We start from the raw sequence: 25,055 nt of genomic DNA on the forward strand, positions 1-25,055 counted from the left end.
TGAGTGGCTGCTCACCTTTTGCAGTTGCCCCACAATTTATCCTGCAGCCTGTGACCCTCCGCTTCTGCATATACCAGTAGATCCGTACCACTTGAAAGCCCTGAAAAGCTAGTGCTCTCACTCAGGGAAGATCCTAACCAGTGCTTGCCAGGAGAGACCAGTTGTATCCCCTGAGTAAGAGCACCCAGCTTTCTCACACTTCTGGTGTTGTCTGTTTCACAGTATTTTATGTAAAAAAAAAAATGCAACATGTTATGGACTTGTACATGGATCTTCTTCTTGCTATCTCTGCATACGCATCAGCATACCTTTTGTGTCATGGATTAGGATGGGGTATTACCTAGTAAGGCCGAAGAAACTTTGACATCTGAACGCTTCATCCTAAGATTAACGATTCATTCGGTCAAGTCAAGATGTCACCACGAAGCACTGATCCCGGATGATTGGGCCCTATTGGAACTAGTAGCGCAGATCAGATAAGTATGGCTTTCCTGTATCAGATAAACTGGGGAGATTTCTGCATCTTTATCGTTACTCAGCTTTTTTTAGAAACAAATAGAGCTAATAAAAGGTACACTACAAGTTTAGAACCTAATTGGGAAGGAATAGTTGCCAAAGTCTCTGACAGGTCTTTAGATTGTCCAGACCAGTGCAATATATAGGATTTATTTATGAACAAATGTATGTATTTAGGAGCACGTACTTTAAAAACCAAATGTGTTGTAGAGAACGTTCATCTGTCTGACCGGCTTTCCTTCCTTTGACTGCAGCATAATGATTCCTCACACTCCGCTGAATAATTTTTACAGAAATCTATTTTGTAGAAACTCGGCTGATCGGAATGGCTGGAGCACACGGAGGGCTTTCTTGGGAATTAGAAAAAATATTGCATGAAAAAGTGCTCAGATTTTATTGCTCTCATTATGAAAACCCTACATTTAACATGTATAACTCATTTAGCGATAAATTTAGTTAACAAATTCTTCTTGTGCTGTTATGGCCTGGCTAATGTAAGGTGTAAAAAACGGACTGATCTAATGCAATTTAATAGGCGCGCACTTGGCAGTTCTCCATAAATATGGATCTTGTGTAATATTCAGCGTGTATTAATTACATTACTGTTATAAATACACATACTGTTTAATGGTGGAGTGTAAAGGTTAGGCGTGTCTCCAAGGACTCGCAAGGGATGCGGCTCTTTTAGAAGTCTTGAGATGAAAGCAAAAGCTGTATTATTCAGCTTTTAAGATTGGACACAAGTCCATGTTTAGTCCTAATCCCCCTCCTTTTGCTTAGGCACTGATGGAGAAGAAAAATGGAGTTGGCTTAGTTTGTCTGGTTTCTCGTTCTGGGTCAAGTTCCCTTTTTAAGTAATTGGCCTCATAGCTAAACACTGGTCTTGCTTAAGATCTGTGAAAATTGGTGCATCCTGGAATACTTGGAGAAAGTTTATTTATTTATTTTTAAGTGGTTATCTGGCAGGAGGGGGAGGTAGAACAAAACCTGTACTTAACCTCCAGTGCTCCCACAGTGCCTCTGGTGTCCTGGTCTGGTCCCCAGCTGCGATCCTCTTCCTGAGCTGCAGTGTGAGGCTTGAGTGTCAGGGACCATACTGCTGCTCAGCCAATCATTGGCCTCAGCAATGTCCTGGCTCGGCCAGTGATTGGCTGAGCAGCAGTATTACACACTAGGCCCCAACGTCGCGTCGGGCCCAAGCATCGCCATGCAGCTCTGGTAGAGGACCACAACCGGATGCCAGAGCAGGACACCATGGGAGTGCTGGAGGTAAGTAGAGATTTATCTTTTTCATATACTGAAGAATGGGCTTTGTTCTAAACCCATAAACCCTCTTTTTTATTATACTAATGTGGGGTAGTTTTCTGCTGGATCTCCGGAGCTCTGTTGTATAATTTGGGGGCTGCATGGTGACTTTGGCTGAAACACACATCAGATGGTGAAAGATGGCTGTGTCCAGCATCCAGCATCTCATTGGATCACAGCTAAAGAAAGTGAATGAAGTCGTGTTGTGGGGACAAATTGCTGCACCCAGACAATCATACCGGAGGGATATCTGGTGACTGTTAGGTTGTGACAACTTGTGTGCCACATCGTGACTACATTCACTTTCATTAGGCAGAGTAGCTCTGTTGTCTTTGGCCATGAAACGTGTATAGCCCTAGCAGTAGGGCTCTATATTACCGGATGTTGCGGCTTAGGCCTAATGAGGCATCTCATATTGTCACAGTACATCTTTTTCTTATGAAGATTTTCGCTATTGTTTGTAAGTAAAGCTGCCTATGTTGCTTCAGTCTTTGTGGGCTTCCTTAATTTACGTTTCTGTTCAACTTGCAGGTGGACCCCTCTGTAGCAAGCGTGATCAAAAATAAAGAAAGAGAAGTCAGCCTGGAATCTGAGTACGAGGTATTTTCCACTAACAATTTACCATTTTATTCATCAGGGAATTCTCCTGACTGTTCAGCCCCCTCACACCACAACGTTGGGTGTGTTCCACGTATAACCAAAATGATCCCTTTCTATCTATAGCAGTTGTATGCTCAGTAACTTTATTTCTTGTTTCTCACATCATCTAGTCTATAATCTAGGCTGAAAAAAATAGATTATCCACCCTTGCCTAGCATATTAACCATTTAAATTCCCACCCTTGCCTTACCTTTCATTTAGTTTATTTGTTTAATATTTTTTTCTAGATATTTTATTTATTTAATAATTACTTTTCCCACTTTAATAATAAAATAATAATTCCCCATGTAAATTCTTAATCTTAATGCGACCATTCAGATTATTATTGATCGCATTCCTGTGTAAATGGGGGATGTGCAGTGACCAAGATGAATTTAAAGGGCCGCACAAACGATCCAGTGATTGTTCGTGCAGTCCGGCCATCAACTGGACGAGATATGTAAAGGTTTATGAAATGGGCACTGATCAACAAGATTATCGCTTGAAATCCTGCAGCTCTCTGCCTGTGTATAAAGGCCTTAGCATTAGAGATTAGAAGACCTAGAAAAAAACTTAAATTTTTTGGGGGGAATATATTATTTTTCTTAAAATAAAAAAAATTTAATAATTCAAATTATATAACATTTAGACCTCCATGAATGACATCTGAGAATCTGTGCAAATTCTTCAATATCCCTTTTGAAAGCAGTTCAGAAAATGAGGCGGATTACATTTTATGTATATTTTGTGTCTTTTTAATGTACTTACATTTTTTAAAGGAGCACTCCAATGTCATACTTTATTATGAAGCTTGTTCCCTTTGCAAAAAAAATTTTTAAATGTTACTTTAGTTTCTTATTTACTGAATAAGCTGTACTTTTATTTCAATCATTATACTTCATATAAATGATTTTCAATTCGTAAAACTACTACTCTTAGCATAAATGTGAGTTTCCAAAGATCTCCATTTTTTTCCAGAAATTTTACATCTCTACTTTGCACAGATAAAATCAATTTGCATAGTCTATTATTCACCTGTTGAATTACTGTTTAAGGGTAGGTTCACATGTGCCATATTTTGCTGCATATTTGCTGCTGTGTATTTTCCTATCCATTGACTTCAATGGTTAAGAAAATATGCAGCAGCAAATATGCAGTAAAATCGGTCACATGTGACCCTACCCTGAAGGTAATATATCAACGAGAAAAAACAGTGAGGACCGTTTATATAAAATGAAGGAGATAACGCAAAGGTGAGTTCTTACCCCCAGGTGTTGCGCTCAGAGCACAACACTTACAGTAGCGTCCATGTGCAGGAAATCGAATGGAACCGCTGCCACGAGGAACTTCCCGGTGTGACGTCAGTCCGGTGGATAACAATGGAAAGAAATATGTGAACAAGTTCCTCTCAAGAAGGCGCTGGTACCCGGAGATGAAAATAAACTTCTTTATTGGCAACGCGTTTCGATCCCGAACCGGGATCGAAATGCGTTGCCAATAAAGAAGTTTATTTTCATCTCCGGGTACCAGCGCCATCTTGAGAAGAACTTGTTCACATATTTCTTTCCATTCCTACCCTGAAGGTGAGACTCCGGCTCGGGGCCCTTCACATGTGTCTGTCATGATGAGGGAAACAATGACAAAACTGATGCAATATGTTCCTATGTGACGGAAGGAAAAAACAACGCTACAGACTGGCAAGCAAAGTACATGAAAAGGTCCATTGGTTGTGTTCAGCTCAGGCATAAAATAACTGGATTGACATAAGGGATACATATGAACCCAGCCTAACTTAAAGAGATTGAAAGGGCATATAATTAATAGGAAATGTTCCCGAGCAGAAGGGTTAACACAGTGTAGTTGTTGCTGTCACTGCTTCATAAGCTTTTCATCCTTCTCTCAGCTTATAGAACTATACATGAAGCTTTACATTTTTAATTTTCCCCTGCCGTTCACTCCCACCGGCTATGATAGACATTTCCTACATATCTAGGTCGAGGGACATAATTATTCTATTCCTCTGAATGAAGTGACATGTTCCCCAGTACTAGCGTGTGTGTCGGACAATTTTTGGCTACATTCCCTGACAAATCAGAATTTTGTTTTTTCTATTTACCATCTCTCTGAATACACACTCTTTCTAAAAATGTGAATTTTCTAGGGATTTGTCAGGTGAGTGTTTAACCCTTATTGCAGATATTAAGGTTGGAAAACCCCTTTCAAGAAACCAAGGCAGCATATTGTCAGTATAGAGAATCACTGTGGCAGACCCTCCTTGTCCATCGATTACATTGTCGGCCTTTGATTTGAATGATCAACATGTAATGTTACATTTTTTGCCACTCTATTCAAACCCTATGGGGCTACTTACATAGACAGCACATTTTAGTGTGGATATATTGCTGTAGATTTTAGTATGGGTATATTGCTGTAGATTTTAGTGTGGGTATATTGCTGTAGATTTTAGGGTGGATATATTGCTGTAGATTTTAGTGTGGATATATTGGTGTAGATTTCTTTTCCATCTATATTGTTTCTTCATTTTGCTGAAAAAATGACGTCTTGTTGGGGTATATGGACAGCATAGAGGAAGACCCCCCCCCCCCAGTTTGGACCCCTCTGAGTCAGAGAGCGTCTAACCAGCCCCTGTGACAGACCTATCCATCCTTTGATTACATAGATAGCCTGTTATTACATTTCCTCTATAGCAGCTGCAACTTCAGACATTTGGGTGTTTTTATGGCAACGTAAATTACACACAATGGCCCTTATTTACTAAGAGTGGAGTGTAGGTTTCTTTGTGGGTTTTAATTCCCTACAATTTATTTTCCACAGTATTCATTAAGGTTTCCCTACATTTTCCACTTTCCCTACATTTTGCTTTTTTTTTTTTTTGACACATGCTCTGATCTGTAGGGTTTTCCTCAGCTCAAATCCACCACATTTTCTGTGGAAACCTTAGTAAATATGTTGGGTTTTTGTGAAAATGTCGGGAACACTCCCCTTTTTGGAGACCAGGCCCCCTTTCCCAGGCGGCCATGCCCCTTTTTCGGGTTTTCTTAGCAAAATGGAGAGTTAGTCAGGGTTTTTTCAATTCTGGCGCAAATTCTGGCACAAAATCGGGCGCAGACAGAATTTCTGGCACAATGTGACAGAATCTGGGGCACGACCCAACAAAACATGTCGGGTTTGCAATGGTAAATGAGAGCCCATGTCCTAAGGCAGGGTAGAGGTGACATAATACACCACTAAACCTGGATAGTGGGTGAAAAAACCCTAACCAACCCCCCCCCTTCTACAATTAAGCTTCACTTTTATTACTGATGTTAAAGGGGTATTCCGCTCCTAGACATCTTACCCCTTATCCAAAGGATAGGGGATAAGATGTCAGATCGCTGCGGTCCCGCTGCTGGGGACCCCCGGGATCCCCGCTGCGGCACCGCGCTATCATTACTGCGCAGAGCGAGTTCGCTCTGCACGTAATGATGGGCAGTACAGGGGCAGGAGCATCGTGACGTCACAGCCCGCCCCTTTCAATACAAGTCTATGGGAGGGGGCTTGGCGGTCGTCACGCCCCTTCCCATAGACTTGCATTAAGGGGGCGGGCCGTGATGTCACGAGGGGCGGCGCCATGACGTCACGCTGCTCCGTCCCCCGTATCGCCCGTCATTACGCACAGAGCGAACTCAGTCCAGGGGGTCCCCAGCAGCGGGACCGCGGCGATCTGACATCTTATCCCCTATCCTTTGGATAGGGGATAAGATGTCTAGGGGCGAAGTACCCCTTTAAGACATAAGTGGCTCCAAAAATTGTGTTAAAAGGTGCAGCTACGGTCCACATATGAAAATGTACAAAAAAAAATGTATAGCATCTGCAGCACGCTGTTCTAGGAGGGCACTATAGCTGCAAGGATAACTATATGATTTATTTTGAGGTACACGTATTACCTATGTTTGAGATATATATCCCTATTATGTACCCTAATATACCGAACTATGATAGACATTTGGTTCCTCCCCTTCGTGGTTACGCCTTCACATAGTCACTTCCATTACGGAAATGGGCTGCTTAGTCTAAATTGCCCAGCCCTATTTTAAGTCCCAGTCCGGTGTTGATGGTAAACAAGGTCAGAGGCATACAGCTTCTTGGTGGGTTACTGCAGCTCAACTCCATTTACTTCAGAGTGTTTGGTGCTGACTTATTTCAAGTAATAACCATGAGGGACGCTTGCCTTTGCCAAGCACTATGAGCCTCTAGTTATTGGTGGAGACTCCTAATAATAAGACATTGAAGGGCTATCTAATCGATTTCACTGTTTTTGATGGAAAAACCTCATCCATTATACACACACTAGTTCTGTAAATGGTATCTATGTACAGAAGCTGCCCTAATATAGAGGGAATAGTGAGTGTATACATAAAATAGCACAGTAAAGTGCAGATCTGGAAGCAAAAAGACCATGCTTGTTATAAGGAAATCTAGCCTTAGGCCAGAGTTAGATGACAATTTCTTAATTCATGTTGACACGTGACAAATCGAGTGACTGCTATGTGGCAGATGCTTCTATAGGTTTGCATTAAACCATAGAATGTGTGCACACCCTATGTGGCGGTGACATTATTATCTACATGACATGATCGACTCTGCTTTGTTGTGCCGGCCCGAGTTGTAAGAAGCTGAAGTTGCCTTGTAGCATGAGGTTTAAGGAAACAGCAATGACCTTGTTATCATCTGATGATGTTATCCCCTATCCACTGGATAAGGGATAACAAGCTGATTAGTGAGAGTCCAACCCCACCAATCCCAGAATGGGGAAAATCTGTCCCAGAATAAATGGTGCACACTAGGACTGAACCAACAGCGCTCTATCCATTCTTTATGTGGCTCAGATATATTCAGAAGTCCTTATAGAGAATGAATGGCGTGCTGGTCGTGCACATGCTGTGAGCACAATTCATTTCAGGGAAAAATATTTTTCCAGTGGTCAGACCCCACTGATCTTCCTGTTGTTATATTATCCTGTGAATAGGGGGTAACACCCTGAAATAGGAATAAACCTTTTAAAGTACATCTCCTCCTTGTTACTATCAGGTTCGTTTATATCCTAAATTTTCTGGTGATTCATGCCATAAATGGGCACTGTCAGATAAAAAACATTTTATATGTTTTTACTAATGAAAATTAAAGACTGTTTGCAATATGGTTGTTTTAAATTTTTTGGACCTTTTAATAAAGAAAACTGCTCCAGAAAATTGTACTGGGACACTAACCAGTCCTGCAGCAGCTTGTCCATGAGTCATAGACAAGAGATGACTCATGGACAAGGCTGCATGAGCAGACACACCAATCACCTCCCACCACCACAAGAGGGACACGCCCCCTTTCCCTGAGGGATTTCTAACACTGTGAGCTAATGGAAAGAAGTATTTTTATTATAAATATAGGTGATATAGATCAAAATGAGACGTACATGGTCAGGATTAGATTCTGAGCAACATATACATTTTTTATTATTCTTTATAATAAAGGCACACTTTAAAATATATTTATATCTCTGTATGTTTCTGTTGTAGCGCTAAAGATTTCCACAGATTGCATAGACATGTATTTTATACATATTTCATATATAAATAACATGCTGCCTGGTACCAAAATAGTATTTTCTATTATTATATTGTACAATAAATACCAGTATGCTGGTAGCTTCCTCTAGTGGCTACTGAACTATTAGTGTGATGTATTGAGCCCCAATCCTGATCTTCTTTCTGGTGCCAGGACCCAATATGTCACACTGCATAGCCAATCAGTGGCCGAGGCAGGACATCGCTGTGGCCAGTGATTAGATCAGCTGTAGTCTGACACGTCTGCAACGGAGTCCTGGGGGAGTTAAGATAGGCAAGTCCAGGCTTTTATGATGGTTTTTTAAAATACTGACCACTTCAGGACCTTAATCCATGCAGTATTTTGAACTTACTGACATGAAAAGTAAAATTGTGTTTTAGGGCAGACATTTACTTTAAAGGGGTTATCCTCTTTCCAATGGATAGGGGATAAGATGTCTGATCGCGTGGGTCCCGCCGCGGCACCCCGCTGTCATGATTGGACAGAGCAAACTTCTGTGCGTAATGACGGGCGATACAGGGGCCGGAGCATCATGACGCCATGGCTCTGCCCTCTGACGTCACGGGCCGCCCCCTTAATGCAAGTCTATGGGAGGGGGCGTGGTGGCCGTCATGCCCCCTCCTATAGACTTGCATTAAGGCGGCGGACCGTGATGTCATGAGGAGGCGAAGCAGTGATGTCATGATGCTCCGGCCTCTGTATCGCCCGTCATTACGCACAGAGCGAGTTTGCTCTGTCCAATCATGACAGCGGGGTGCCGCAGCCGAGATCCCGGAGGTCCCCAGTGGCGGGACCCCCGCGATCAGACATCTTATCCCCTATGCTATGCGGAGTACCCCTTTAAGGAGTCTCCCTAAGTGGAGTACTGGGACACATGCTCAACTTTAGTTCATATAGCATTTTCTGCCATGTACATATGCACTAGAATAGCACTATTCTACATTTGGAAGGACATTGTAGTCAGCGCTGTCTTACACACGTGTATACATTACATGCTCACATACACAATTGTTAATGGATGACTTGTTATGTTGCGTGTCATTAGTCTCCCACTCAGCAGTTGTCTCCCTTCCTCGGTGTGAACGCTGATGACTGCCTCTGCTTTGTTGTGTATCCATCTATTTTCACAGGAGAAGGGAAGCAGTCTGGCAGATGAGATGATCTGTCACCTCCTCAGAGCCCTAGTCCCTGCACCAGATAATATTTGTCACAATGCACATGATTCTCGGCACTGGGTGATGTATCGGCCTTTTCATCTCGTTCTAGTTAGGCTAGTGAGTTACATTTGTTCATCTGCGCATTTGTTTTTCTTCTGTGTTGCCTCTGTTGCAGCTATTACCCCCTCCCTCTAAAATAATAATGGAAATTAAAAAAAACCTCTTGTCACGATGACTGTCTTATTGCATCACTTGCTGTTGTGTTCTGCCAGAACTGTTGCTAGAAGCTCATATTAGATCTTATTCAACTGGAGCGGCTTCCCAAAGCCTTTGGCCTGTCATCCAATGCTGCCACATACAGTTTGTTACACACCTCAGCTACCAAGCGGCAGCATGCTGGTCTCAGCTGGGCCTTGCCAGGAAATGTTCCTCTTGTCTTCAACATCAATATCATATGCAGGTTAATTTTCCAAGGCAACTCTGTTGTCCGCTCAGTGTACGCTTCACTTCATACAATGGAAAGAAAACATTATTAAAGGGGTACTCCGATGAAAATCTTTTTTCTTTTAAATCAACTGGTGGCAGAAATGTAAACATATTTGTAAATTACTTCTATTAAAAAATCTTAATCCTTCCAGTACTTATTAGCTGATGAATGCTACAGAGGAAATTCCTTTCTTTTTGGAACACTGATGACATCATGAGCACAGTGCTCTCTGCTGACATCTCTGTCCATTTTAGCAACCGTGCATAGCAGATGTATGCTAAGGGCAGCATGGTGACTCAGTGGTTAGCACTGCTGCCTTGCAGTGCTGGGGACTTGGGTTCAAATCCCACTAAGGACAACAATAAATCGTGTTATTATTATTATTATTATATTAACGTCAGCAGAGAGGTCTGTGCTCGTGATGTCATCAGAGAGCATTCCAAAAAGAAAAGAATTTCCTCTGTAGTACTTAGCAGCTAATAAGTACAGGAAGGATTAAGATTTTTTAATAGAAGTAATTTACAAATATGGTTAACTTTCTGCCACCAGTTGATTTAAAAGAAAAAAGGTTTTCACCGGAGTACCCCTTTAAAAACCCTATTATAAAATCAGATTGCCAAAGATTTTTTTGTATTACAGGGTATCCAGTAAAAATGCCTTTTTTTTGTTTTATTTTTTTATATTCCATGTTTTTATCTTTTAGGCAAGAAATTAAGCTACACTCCATTGACTTGTTAAGGGACATAAATTTCCTGCATGAAATAACTTCCATCACTCCATTTCATTGCCCAGCATGCCCTCCAAGCTTACCGTGGAGCTATGAAAGGGGTAGTACTCTAAAGAAGACAATTGCTTCCTTTAAGTAGAAACCAGCCTGGTGTTTAGCTTATTCCTGCAGGTTCAGCTATAGAAACTCCCTGAAAAGCTACATTTAACTGTATGCTTGGCCTGCAGTGGAAATGGCTGACCAGATGAATGGCTGACCACTGGCCGATTCAGCCTAAGTGAGAGGTTCGCTTTGCAAGCCATTTTGGCTCATTTATTTTTTTAAACAGGTTGTCCTCTTGTGACTACTCCTTTAGTGGCAGTCTTCATAGTTTAAAGGAGAAGTATCATGCCCAAAAACGTATCCCCTCTTCACAGAATAGGGGATAAGTTTTAGTCCCTGCTCTCTCCAGGAACCTGGCTTTTCAACACCCACAAAAATCCACAGCCCACACGGGAGAGCCATTTAGCTATCTTTAGCTCTCCCATAGAGATGTATGGAGGGGCGTGTCAGCCACTGTTTTGTGCGGGGGTCGACACACCGCATTCCCAGAGAGCCTGGGCCCCGTACAGGAGATTGCTCCTCATGCTGCAGTCTGATAGGACAGGAGTGAGCACAGAGGAGTGCTAGTCCCACCCTCACTTACTGGCCCTTGTCCCTGCCTGTGTTTTAGCTTGGACAAAGATGTTGCTGCAGCCAGACAGGATTATGTTCTAGATGGTATGGGGACCTCTAGTGGTGTTTTTTTTTTTTTTTTTCTGTTATAAGACATGATTTTTGTAGAAAGGAAATACATTTTTCTTATGAAATATATTTGAAAGGGTAATGTTTTGCCAAGATGTACAACATTTAAATTTTTTTTTAATCTGACAATGCCCATTTAAAGGGGTTGCATGCTCTTGTTGGTCCTAAAAAGGTCCCCCCCCTTAATAATATACTGATCATAACTGCTGCCACTTTAATCATTTTAAAATAATCTATGCCATAAATGTGCAAATTGTTTATTACTGAGACGTATTGTAAGTCGGTCATACAGCCAGTCCTCTTACAATTATTTTCCTGAATTAAACACTTGCACAGACTCTTAGAGGGTCGAAAAACCCATTTACCTCTGTGCTGTTCTGCAAAATGTAGAATCCATATGCAGTTTTGCTAATAGATCAAAGCTCTTAAAAGTGGAGAGCATAGCAAAATACAAAGACAGATGGCGTCCTTCTGCCAGCATCATTATCATGCCCACAAACTAGACTTACAGCTTCTGTGTCTGACATAATTCAGTAGTGGCATTCTAAATATCGGGACATTTTATGTGTGGCCAGCATTGCCTAGCAATGACTCTAATCAATGGACCGATTTTATAAGTGAGTGTAATATATAATGTTTTTGTGGATGTCACATTCATCTTCTGTAGTGTTTCTTCTCTGACTAGCATTCTTTCCCTAGTCTTATTGATGTCTGAGTTAAAGAGCAGTGTACATAACATAAACGTTCAGACCAGTTCAGTTTCTGTCTAGTTTAGTGGTCAAATAATCACTGCCAGTGCCCCAGGGGTTACTTAGGGCTTTTCCTCTTATTGGTATGCGCTAACCTTGCACTAGCACATTTTAGCTTTTTTCACCCCTTTCTTATACCAGGATAAGGCACATAATGTAGGGAATAAGCTCCTGCACATTTGCATCGTTTTATGCCTTACTCTGCTCCCTTAAATACTGGACACCAATGGTTTCCGACAAACTTCATTAACTATAATTGGTTACGTTGGGTTCCTAGCATTTTACCTGACAAAATAATGCTACCTGTGCTGCTTTTTTTGCAACACATGTGAACACAGCATACAGTGCCTCATGTAACCGCAAAACGAACACGTTAAGTGACCGTGAAGAAGCATGCTTTACATGTGCTTTACTATATAGCACACAACGCACAATTAGGAGCGGCAATACTTAAACTTTCCATAGTGTTGTGTTCTGCTGTTACAGGGAACCCATGGGTAACCTAGCCTCTCACTGATAAGGGATTAAGTAAATATGTTTTTTGCAGGACTAGAGACACTTGTATAAGTGAAGGGAATGGAGGGTCAATAGTTCAAAACTGAAGCTGTAAGCCATTAGAAAAAGGCTATAAAAACTTGATTGTTAGCTTAAAGGGGTACTCCGCCCCTATACATCTTATCCCCTATCCAAAGGATAGGGGATAAGATGTCAGATTGCTGGGGTCCCGCTGCTGGGGACCCCCAGGATCACCGCTGCGGCACCGCGCTATCGTTACTGCACAGAGCGAGTTCGCTCTGTGCATAATGACGGGCAATACAGGGGCCGGAGCATCGTTACGTCATGGCTCCGCCCCTGGGGCGGAGCCATTACATCACGCTGCTCCGTCCCCTGTAGCGGTGCCGCAGCGGCGATCCCTGGGGTCCCCAGCAGCAGGACCCTGGGCGATCTGACATCTTATCCCCTATCCTTTGGATAGGGGATAAGATGCCTAGGGGCGGAGTACCTATTTAAACATGACTATGGGATTCTACTAGGGAAATTATGTTTTCTAATAAATGCCCCTTCCTGGATCCTCCCACTGCCCTATCTTCAGCAGCAGATCAGCACACAAACTGTTCAATACAGTAGACTGTTGGCTTCCCAGCCAGTAATCCTGTGGTAATGACATGTATGTTGCCTTTCTTTCCTTCAAGGAATGTATAAAATACATTCGCATATTAATAGAGAGGAGTCCGAGTCGGAAGTACAAGAAACTCCGGAGTCCGACACCCCAGCCCTGGTTAAAAGTAAAATGGCTTCATGACAAAGTAAATGATGGACTGAGCAGAATCGAAGGTAGACAGAGACCCCTAGGAAAGAACAAAACTAACCCATCATTAAACTGCCAGATTGTTCCATCCAGGACAGAAGGGTTTGGTATTTGTTTCCCCTTCTGTACCCATTTCAAGACCATTGTGCCAATTCCCTTCACCTTTGTTTGCAAACAATACATTTGCTCTGCCGAGGTACTGGACACCTTCTAGCAAAGCGTATGTCATAATATTGTCATTAGTGGTGTCTCCAGCTACCAATTTGTCGCCATGACTACTACTGTAAGCCGGCTCGGACTACCATGATTCTAGAAAAGCAATGACTATCGGGCAAGATGATAGCTATTCTGCTCTGACATACTTTGTGAAGCGGCTGCCGGACTCAATGGTTGCATGGAAATAGTATGGACACAGATGGATACCTTTAAAAATGACTGAAATTTCTTTTCTATGTGAAAAGTTTTATTTGCACATCTTAGGAACCAACCAATTTCACAGCCTTATAGAAGTGAGAGCGTAAGCAGTACGAGAGCATGAATGTAGACCACATGCTAGAGGGCTTGTATTTCATGGTGCATAGTGATGTGAAAAAGAATACAGAGATATAGAATTTAACTTTGCTGTAATCCTGAGATGGGGACGCTTCTCATTCATATCTGTGTCCTTTACTGGTAATGTTGGTTCTTTCAAGTTCTGTCCATTTATATGCAAGTTTATGACCAAAAGACATATAAAAGTCAAAACACATGCCTCTTGTCAGTGGGACTATAGAAGTGACAGATGAAAACTACTAGAGATGAGCGAACTTACAGTAAATTCGATTCGTCACGAACTACTCGGCTCGGGAGTTGATGACTTATCCTGCGTAAATTAGTTCAGCCTTCAGGTGCTCCGGTGGGCTGGAAAAGGTGGATACAGTCCTAGGAAAGAGTCTCCTAGGACTGTATCCACCTTTTCCAGCCCACCGGAGCACCGGAAAGCTGAACTAATTTATGCAGGAAAAGCCATCAACTGCCGAGCCGAGAAGTTCGTGACGAATCGAATTAACTGTATGTTCGCTCATCTCTGAAAACTACATATTACCCATACATTGTTGTTTAAAAAAATCAGTATGATAGGCATTACAGCATCCATTATCCAGTTCTCCAAGGATCTTTAACAGCAAATCTGCATAAATATGTCATGGTAAAGAAGTGATGTGCCATTTGACATCCAAACTTGACAATTCCGTAGCACAGTTAGGAACTTGAAAGGTGCCCATGTTTGTTCCCCCCCCCCCCCCAAAAAAAAAGGTATGATTCTAAAATTGTTAAGGGTTTTACCATAGACAATACATTTAATATGTAATCCACTTCCAAAACAGCTGATTTTACTGTGAGAGGTTCTGCCCAGATTTACCTTCTCCTAGAGTGGTGGCACCAGGGGATACCTAGTATTACCTGCAGCTGTTCAGGGGAAGGACTGCCCACATAATACAGTGGTCCCTCAACATGCGATGGTAATCCGTTCCAAATGAACCATCGTTTGTTGAAACCATCGTATGTTGAGGGATCCGTGCAATGTAAAGTATAGGACAGTGGTCTACAACCTGCGGACCTCCAGATGTTGCAAAACTACAACACCCAGCATGCCCGGACAGCCAACGGCTGTCCGGGCATGCTTGGAGTTGTAGTTTTGCAACATCTGGAGGTCCGCAGGTTGAAGACCACTGGTATTAAAGGTTGTACTCACGTGTCCCCGCCGCTCCGGACCATCCCCGCTCGTCGCCGCTGCCCTGGATGTCGCCGTCCATCGCTGTTCCCGCGTCCCCAGGGTGTCCCCGATGCTCCGGCAAGGCCTCTGCTTACCTGGCATCCTCTCTCTCCGTCGCCGCCATCACATCGCTACGCACGCCGCTTCTATTGGATGACGGGACGGCGTGCGCAGCGACGTGATGGCATTGGAGGAGAGCGCCGGCGATGCAGGGGATCCCGAAGAGGACACGCCGGAGCCCCGAGGACAGGTAAGTGATCGTCAGCGGACCACAAGGGGCACCGTAAACTGCTATCCAGTGGTAGCTGAAGCAGTCTGCGCTGCCGGATAGCCGTTTATGCGATGGCCCCGACATACAAAAGCATCGTATGTTGATGCTGCCTTCAACATGCGATGGCCTCTGAGAGGCCATCGTATCTTGAAGTGATCGTATGTCGGGGCCATCGTAGGTCCGGGGGTCACTGTACATGAACAGACTGGGTACCTTTTAGATCAGCAGATTTCACCTAGTACACATTAGTGAGAAAACTACTTTTTTTGACCCAACAGTTTAGTGTATGAAGGCCCCCTCGCCTCTCACCCCGATAAATGATTTTATTAGAGCGAGAGAAGGATCAGGCATGTTGGATTCAGGGAGATAAGCCACCAGAGAGATGTCTACTGGTGGCTTATCTTCTTTCTCCTCATTCAGAACACAATAGTTTCACCTGTTTAAAAAAATTAAAAAAATAAGAATATCGCCATTAACCACATCGATTAGCCACATGGTAATTGACCACATGACACACTACTTCTATGTATGAACTTAGCCATAACACTCCAAAAAAAAAAAAAAAACGCAATGGATAGCTCCAAACTGGGCCACACAAACATGGAACCCCAAGACAAAGGCACCAGCCACACAAGAAATAGAAAAAATATAAACACATTTTATTGATATCGTACATATAAAAAAAAGCATAGAGTTACAGGCACTTGAACTAAATTTACAGGAGAATAGGTGGTGGTAAGGGCAGATGGACTAAGAAATATGTGCAAATTATTGCTTATGAAATACAAAAGAATATTGGAGATGAATGGATCACAATAAGCTTGTACCATTCAAAAAACAGGATATATGATAACAAGGAAATTACATATATGCATCAAAACCATATTATACACAATGCCCTGATTTACTATAGTAAATGCGACATGTTTTGTTGGGTTGTGCGCCAGAAATTCTGGCTGCGACAGAATTTGCACCACAATTGAAGAAACCCGACTAACTCTCCATTTTACTGAGTAAACCAGAAAAAGGGCATAGCATTGGAGAAAGCGGGCATGGCCACCAAAAAAGGGGCATGCCCCCAGCATTTTCACTAAAGAACAACCTATTTTACCAAGGTTTCCACAGAAAATGTGGTAGATTTGAGTGGAGGAAAACCCGACAGATCAGAGCATGTGTAAAAAAAATAAAGCAAAGTGTAGGGAAAAGTGCAAAATGTAGGGAAAGTTTAGTAAACACCATGGGGAAAAAATTGTAGGGAATTAAAACTCACAAAAGAAAACTTCACTCCACGCTTAGTAAATCAGGGCCAATATCTGCAAATACAAGTAAATGAGCTTAACAGCAGGAAGAGACATGTAGATACCTGCCAGGAAAAAAAGCCTGATGTCAGCAACCTACATACCCCAATGTACGTTTCGCACTAAGGCTTCATCAGGGGGCCCTAGTGCAAAATGTATGTTGGGTTACATAGGCTGTTGGCATCAGGCTGTTTACATGGCAGGTTTATACATTCTCATTTGCTTATACTTACAGATATTGGGGTCTATTTACTAAGAGTTGAGTGTAGTTTTCTTTGTGGGTTTTGATTTCCGACAAGTATTTTACCAAGGCATTTACTAAGGTTTCCCTACATTTTGCACTTTTCCCTATGTTTTTGCTTTTTTTTTACAACTGTTCTGATCTGTGGGGTCTTCCTCAGCTCAAACCACCACAAAACTGTCAGGGACACGCCCTTTTTGTCGGGACCACGCCCACTTTCCCCAGTGGCCATGGCCCTTTTTAAAGTAAATAAACCTCATTGTGTTTAATATGTCTTTGATGCATATGTGATATTTCCTTGTTTAAGCATATATCCAGTTTTTGCATAATATAAGCTTATTGTGACCTATTTATCTCTAATAATCAATAATTTGCCCAGGTTTCTCAGTCCATCTGCTGGTACCACAACCTATTCGCCTGTGAACCTAGTTCTAGTGCCTGTAACGCTTTCTATGCTTTTTTTAAAATCTGATTTTAGTCTATTCTTGTGTGGCTGGTATGTTTGAACCCAGCCATAATGTAGAGAATCTCTGTACTATGGTTTTTCTTTTGAGGCTTTTCGAGCCGGGGTAAGTAATGGCCACCGTTTGATGCTTCTCCTGCAGTCTATAATTTTCCACATCTTGTTATTTTGCCAGTGACACAGTTTCATCTTAGTCACATCTGCTCTCAGTCTGTGTCTTTAAACCTTGTAATTGCATGTGTTAGTATTACCATGTGCCAGCTCACTATGTATTTATATCTTTTTATATATATATATTATATATGTCATGTGCAGATGTTTGAGCCCAATACATATACTGTAATAACTGCTTCGTATGAGTATAGACATATGCCAGCACTGTAAACATCATGACTTTGCCGCGTGATAGGTTGGCGTTTTATAGATTTCTTCATGGTTCTTATTACATTTAAGTGTTATTGGGTCAGATTTGGCAGGAGAGTTTGTCTGAGGCTAGGTCATCTTGCTTGTATTATTGAACAGCAAGATTGTCTTGTGTACAGTTCTGTGTTATAGTATGAAGTTCATTGAATTGAACACCAGAATTACAATTCTTGGGTCGTGGGGACTCTGGCTAGGGGGGGCTGCACTTAAAGTGTACCTGTCGTCAACAAAAACTTTTTATATAATGTAGATAATACCATTATATGTATATTTGTAATACACATTGGTTAACAATTGTGGATATTTTTGGGTGAAAAAAATGCTGTCCCTGCAGCTATTGTCTGTGTGTCTCTATGAGGAGTCCAAATACAGGACGTTAGGGTAGGACATGCAGGGCTCTGTGCAGACTCCTGGCTTGTCAATCATCCTGATGTATGAGCCAGGAGCAGGTTATAGAGCCTCAGTGCACACTGTCCTGCTTTTTCTTAGTGCACAGAGCCCTGCTTGTCCTCAGTGCACAGAGCCCTGTTTGTCCTAAGGGCACAGATCCCTGCTTGTCCTCAGTGTACAGAGCCCTGTTTGTCCTAAGGGCACAGATCCCTGCTTGTCCTCAGTGTACAGAGCCCTGTTTGTCCTAAGGGCACAGATCCCTGCTTGTCCTCAGTGTACAGAGCCCTGTTTGTCCTAGGGGCACAGATCCCTGCTTGTCCTCAGTGTACAGAGCCCTGTTTGTCTTAAGGGCACCGATCCCTGCTTGTCCACCCTCACTTCCTGTATTTGGACTCCTTCATAGAGACACACAGGAAATAGCTGCAGGGACAAAAATATGCACATTTTTTAATCAATTTATATGACAAATATACATATAATCTTAATATCTACATTATATGAAAAGTTTTTGTTGACGACAGGTACACTATAATATCCATGTGCAACGTATACATAGAACTCGAGTTATGTATTCTTTGTCCATTGTGATGCTTAATGTAATCCAGTGACTGGATTGTAGCTAAAGGGAGTAGAGAAAAAGCATTTGCGCCTGTAGTCTATGCCAGTCATATCCAAATTGTGGAACTCCCAGTTGTTGCAAATCTACAACTCTCATCATGCCCGGACTCCCATCACTCGCTGCAAACCCCTCCTAGCCAGTGAAGGGATTGTAGCTATAGGGGGCACAGAAAAAGGCATTTGCGGCTCTCCAAACGGTGGACCCCCAGTTGTTGCGAAACCAAAACTCCCAGCATGCCCCGACTCCCATCACTCGCTACAATCCTTTCCTAGCCAGTGACTGGATTTTAGCTATAGGGAAGTAGGGCAAAAGCATTTGCACCTATAGTCTATGCCAGTGGTCTCCAAAGTGTTGACCCCCAGTTGTTGCAAAGGATTTCCGTCACTAGCTACAATCCCCTCCTATCCAGTGACTGGATTGTAGCTATAGGGCGCACAAAAAAGTATTTACATCTATGCCAGTGGTCTCCAAACTGAGTTCCAAAACTACAACTCCCAGTATGCCCAGACTCCCGTCACAAGCTACAATCCCCTCCTAGCCAGTTATGAGATTGTAGCTATAGAGGGTACAGGAAAAGCATTTGCACCTATAGACTATGCCAGTGGTCTCCAGACTGTAGACCTCCAATTGTTGCAAAACTACAACTCCCAGCATGCCCGGACAGCCAACGGCTGTCCGGGCATGCTGGGAGTTGTAGTTTTGCTACAGCCGGAGGGCCACCGTTTGCACACCGCTGATAATCTACCGTCTACTTCTATCCAACGCTCAACTACTGCCATCTGCAGATAGGACTGTAGATGTATTATCCATTAATTTCTAAGGGAGCATTCACACCCCGTTTTTGCAATACAGTTCCCGTATCAGGTTTTTGATGAAAAGCGGATTCCTCAAAACCGGACTAAACTGTATCAAAACGTGTGTACAAATTTCAACCGGTATACGGTTTGAAAAATGATGTCCGGTTGCATCCGTTTTTTAAGAAAAAAAAACGTGTACGTTTTTAACTTTTCACTCCATTTTGAATACATTTTCACTTGTTTGATTGAAATTCCAAGAAAATAACAGTGCAAAGTCGAAAACCGTATGGTGCAAACTGGATACGCACATACGGTTCTGTACAGTTCACATTGACTCCCATGTTAAAAAAAAAAAAAAAAAAAAAAGACTTATACAGTTTAATACGGTTTTTCACCCGGACCAAAAAAACTTGTTAGTCTACGGTTTTGGGTACAGGTAAAAAAGAAACGGACAAAATCGTATGAGACGCAAAACGGACTAAACCGGATGATGCGTTTGACATACGGTTTACAATGTTCAGTCAATGCATACGGTTTTCTATACGGTTCCGTACAGTTTTTAACTTGAAATCGTATACGGGAACTGTATAGCCAAAACGTGGTGTGCATGCACCCTAACATGAGTCCATAGTCCTGTGACAGACTGATGGAGGTGCTCACCAGAAGTGGTATTGAGATTGCTGTTTTGTCACCTTATCCATCTCCCTACCAATATGAAGATTGCTCTGCGCTCACAGAATTGCTTTGACCCATAGGTGACTGCTATTTCTTTTGAACTCCTTTTTGAATCCTAGGTATTTCCTTTTTAATACTTCACATTCTTAGGTTTTGGGAAGTGCTATGGTAATAGTAGGGTCAAATACACAATGGCCGGCATTCATCATTGTAGGTGTAAGTGAAGCATTTTTCGACACCTTTTTTTGGTGTGCTGGTAATGTGTAGGAGCACCAAATTTATTACTGGTAAATGGTCACAGAGCATTTTGTGCAGGTCACATTTTCCGAAATTTCGCTCTTCACATACACCAAAAAGCCAAGCTAAGCTAAGTCTGGGCTGGTGTAGTTTTGGAGACTTTTCAGTGGCTTTGCGCCTTTTTTTTGCGCCTTTTCACAAAAAGGCACAGTTCATAAGACCCTTCCATATTATGTGTACAGTGGTCCCTCAAGTTACAATATTAATTGGTTCCAGGACGACCATTGTATGTTGAAACCATTGTATGTTGAGACCAGAACTCTATGGAAACCTGGTAATTGGATCTAAAGGCACCAAAATGTCATCCAAAAAAAGGAAAAAGTGAGAATTAAAGAAAATTAAGTAGATAACTAATATAGATAAAGCAAATCCTTACATATAAAAGTAAGAAAGATCTGCTGGGAGCTGTAATCACTGTCTATGTCAGTGTTTCCCAACCAGGGAGCCTCCAGCTGTTGCAAAACTACAACTCCCAGCATGCCTGGACAGCCTTTGGCTGTCCGGGCATGCTGGGAGTTGTAGTTTTGCAACAGCTGGGGCCACCCTGCTTGGGAAACGCTGGTCTATGTAGAGGACAGTAGCTTCTTCATCAGGGTCCTGTAAGTAAAAAAGTTATGGAGTTGCCCTCACCTGGAGCAGCTAACCCTGGCACAGGTAAAGTGTACAGAACATGTAATACCTCCCTGTACTGTAGGGGGCGCTACCAGACACCAGTCAGTGCATACGCTTCAGTAATACAGGGGTTTTACCAGTGAATGCCCATTCTGATTGGTCGTTTCTTTCAGCCATTGACACATTTCGCAGATCTGGACTGTCTGTACATTGTATGTTGTGTCTGGTTTCAACTTACGATGGTCCAGAAAAGACCATTGTATGTTGAAACTATTGTATGTTGAGGCCATTGTAAGTTGAGGGATCATCGTATTGCCAAAATCAGCAGAAACGTGTAAACCAAAAGGCGCAAATAAACCCTGCTTGTGCCTTTTGTGCACCTTTTCTAGACACAAAAAAAACTGTCTAAAGACAATGATAAATGTCGGCCAATGTCTTCTTAAAAGATTTCAATTTTTTTCCCCTTTTTTTATCTAACACACGGAAATTGAATTAGAGAACATTTTAACAAGGAATGAGGGGCAAAAGCTTTTGGATATAAATAGATAAATCTCATAGTTAATGCATTTTGGGATCCATAATGTTATTGCAGAGACAGATAGTGAATGATTTTACACTACATTTGGCTCCCGTCGTGCCTGAGGAGGGAACGGATATTTTATGCCTTGTATCTTCAGATGTGCTGTCTCTTGCGCTCGTCTCTCCTGCCAAGTATGATCTAGCCATAAGGGTAGGGAGCATGTTACTGGCTTGGTAAGGAGACCATTTTAACTATCTACATACAGTCTAAGCTGAATATTTTAGTCTTGCAACTAGAGTATTGGTCTTCGACAACTGGAATAGCGTGTGGGAACTTAGATAGAATATAAACTTTTTTTTGAATGTACAGAAAAACGATTTAGTTGATAAATTAACTAGGTACCAGTCCTCAAGGTATATGTAAAAGAAGGTTAGTGGAATGTAAAGAATAAGAATAGATGGAGATCCAGATATTAATTGAAAAAAATATAATATATTTATTAAAGGTGATGTTATTCGCTGGTATCTAGTGTCCCTGCAGGGCCCTTGTAGATTAATAAAAATGTATAAAATCAATGAATTAATAATTCAATAGAGAGAATAAATTATCAGCTCTATACCGAACTCTATTTGAAACTGCTGGAAGCCCCCAGTATTGGGACCACTGCGGCTTCACTGCCACTCTGCGCGCGTGCAAGCGCTCAACTACACGGGGCACGCTGCACGCACTCCCACCGCTACCTTGAACGCACCGCTTTATTCCACCAGCCAAGGACCTTCGGCTTACCTACGAGGCCGGTGCCATCCGTGCCAGCCGCGGACCTTGCGGAGAGGACAACTCCAGCGCTACCTATAACGCTGCCGGACACAGGAGATACAGACCTTCACTGCCGGAGGCCTGACACCTCCATGCCACATCACCGAAACAGCTCCTCTGCCGATACCAGCAATACCAGCGGTCGCAAGGGTGGTGAGTGGTGCTGTGCACCGGACTTTGTTATCCTTCACATCTGTGAGACAGTTTGTTACACTGCACTACCATCGGCTGATTCATTGAGATTGGACACTGCAACTGTTACAACAAGCCGTTATCTGACATTGTATTCTGTTATCGGCATCACATTGTGCTTATAAGAGACTGAGCAGTTAAGCACACTGTTAACTGATTATTATTGATGCCAACATTGGATGAACTATAGATGCAAGTTTTATTCTATTTTATTTTATTCTCTATTGAATTATTATTTCATTGATTTTATACATTTTTATTAATCTACGCTGCGCCTTTTGTCCCATGCAAGGGCCCTGCAGGGACACTAGATACCAGCGAATAACATCACCTTTAATAAATATATATTTTTTCAATTTATATCTGGATCTCCATCTATTCTTATTCTTTATATTCCACTAACCTTCTTTTACATATACCTTGAGGACTGGTACCTAGTTGATTTATCAACTAAATCGTTTTTCTGTACTGTTTAGACCTTTGGGTGAAGGTAACACCAGTTAACCTCAGGTATATTTACCCACTGAGTGAGCTACACCTTCTTTTATCTTTTTTTTGAATGTGCCTAAAGGGGTTGTCATATCTATAGACTCATTCTCGACCTCTTTCCATACGTCTTATACATTTATATAGATATCTTAGGGCTTGTTCACACCAACATAATGCGAGTGTAGAAGGAGGTGGGAGAAGCACACAGCTAAGTGCTTTTCTCTCCATCTCACTTGTCTTGGCACAAGATCGAACTAGTCTAAGTAAAAAAAAAAAAAAACCCTGAAAAGATGTTTCCAAACGTTTGATTGGTGAGATATATATATATATATATATATATATATATATATATATATATATATATATAATTTTTCTTTTTTTTACTGTGAGACAGTGACAGGAATGGTCATTGGTGATTGATATATTACTCCAAGATACTGGTTATATGTGGATGCCGTTCTCCTGGGCCAATTTAGTTTTTTAGACTAGCCCAGATCAGCACAGGTACTGAAGACAGCTAATAGCAAATAGCAGGATAGCAAATAAGGCTTTGAGCAACCTGTACCACTGATGAGCGTTTAATTTCGGAGGTTGGCAGCCTTGAAAAGCAGACTTTGTGATATTTGCTGTATACTTTTAATAGCTGGTAGCAAGCCAGCTGTATAGACTGGAAAGAGCTCTGTATAGTAAGCACTGGACATGCAGGGTTTATTTTGTGTTTGAGTGTGAAGGCGGTATTTGTTTTGTTACTAAAACATAAAGGCAGGAAAAGCCTTGCTTTAATTTTACTTCCGTGTCCTTGTCTCTGACAGGCTAATATGCCACTATTTGACTGGTTCAATGGCGTTTAATAGAGATGTTTATATTTTTTATTTCTACATTCACCACCTTGACTCTTGGGCACATGATTGTAGAAGTATTTCTAGCTGATATGTAATCCTCCCTGTAAACAGGAAAGCTGCCCTAGAGCTTCAGATCCATTTTGTCAAAAAGACAGATCGTACATTTGCATTTAATTTCCTGATTAGTCATGAGAGTTGGAATGCTAAGGAGGACACTGCGGTCTAGTAAAGAAATTATTGCTAGCAACCTGTGTAATTCCCATGGTGAGTATATCTCTAATACGAGCATTAGCCATCCATGGCAGCAAGAGCAGAGGTGAATGCAAACATAGGGAGGATGCTTGGGAAAGGTTTTGGCCAAGATATAAAATAAAAGCGGCTGAAGATGAGCCTAGATTTGAAGGTCACTTGAAAAGGGTCGAAAACTTAGCGAGTACATAACCTACAGAATAAGTGAAGGCCAAAAATGCAGAACAACAGAATGAGAGAAGGACAAGTCCTCTTACGAATGTAAGTCATGCAGTTGGCTGAGGGCAGCTCTGAATGGATAATGAAGTGGCTGAAAGCGTATAGTAAGGAACTCTGGAATGAAATGAACTAGCCTGTCTCAGAAACATGTCTGCCACCTTAGATTTACTTACGTGCGCATGGCAGACTTCGTACTCCGGTGAAAAACTCTGTGGTCAGACAGAAAATAAATTTAAAAAGAAAAGAACAGCAGCTGATAAGTACTGGAAGGATTAAGGTTTTTAAATAGAAGTCATTTACAAATCTGTTCAACGTTCTGGCACCAGTTGATTTTAAAAATGTTTATTTTTTTTTACCAGAGTACCCCTTTAAGTGGGAGATTTATCAAAACCTGTCCAGAGGAAAAGTTGCTGAGTTGCCCATAGCAACCAATCAGATCGCTTCTTTCATTTGAAAAAGCCTCTTGAAAATGAGGGAAGTGATCAGCTTGGTTGCTATGGGCAACTCAGGAACTTTTCCTCTGGGCAGGTTTTGATGACTCTTTCCCCCCAAGAGCTTACTTCCAAGCTGTGGCATCTAGCTGAAGAGGACATTT

General features: G+C 42.0%; 1 protein-coding gene across 1 annotated transcript in view; it reads left to right on the forward strand.

The window, feature by feature from the left end:
- The window catches only part of LOC130295891 (cytochrome c oxidase assembly protein COX16 homolog, mitochondrial), a 68,059-nt gene that overhangs the window by 31,959 nt on the left and 11,045 nt on the right, over positions 1-25,055 (forward strand). The window contains exon 3 of the mRNA XM_056547196.1: positions 2,353-2,421. Within this exon, the coding sequence (XP_056403171.1) occupies positions 2,353-2,421 (69 nt within the window). The remainder of the gene's footprint in view (positions 1-2,352; positions 2,422-25,055) is intronic.

Source organism: Hyla sarda, chromosome 11, assembly GCF_029499605.1.
Source record: "Hyla sarda isolate aHylSar1 chromosome 11, aHylSar1.hap1, whole genome shotgun sequence".
In the NCBI taxonomy this organism is placed as follows: Eukaryota; Metazoa; Chordata; class Amphibia; order Anura; family Hylidae; genus Hyla; species Hyla sarda.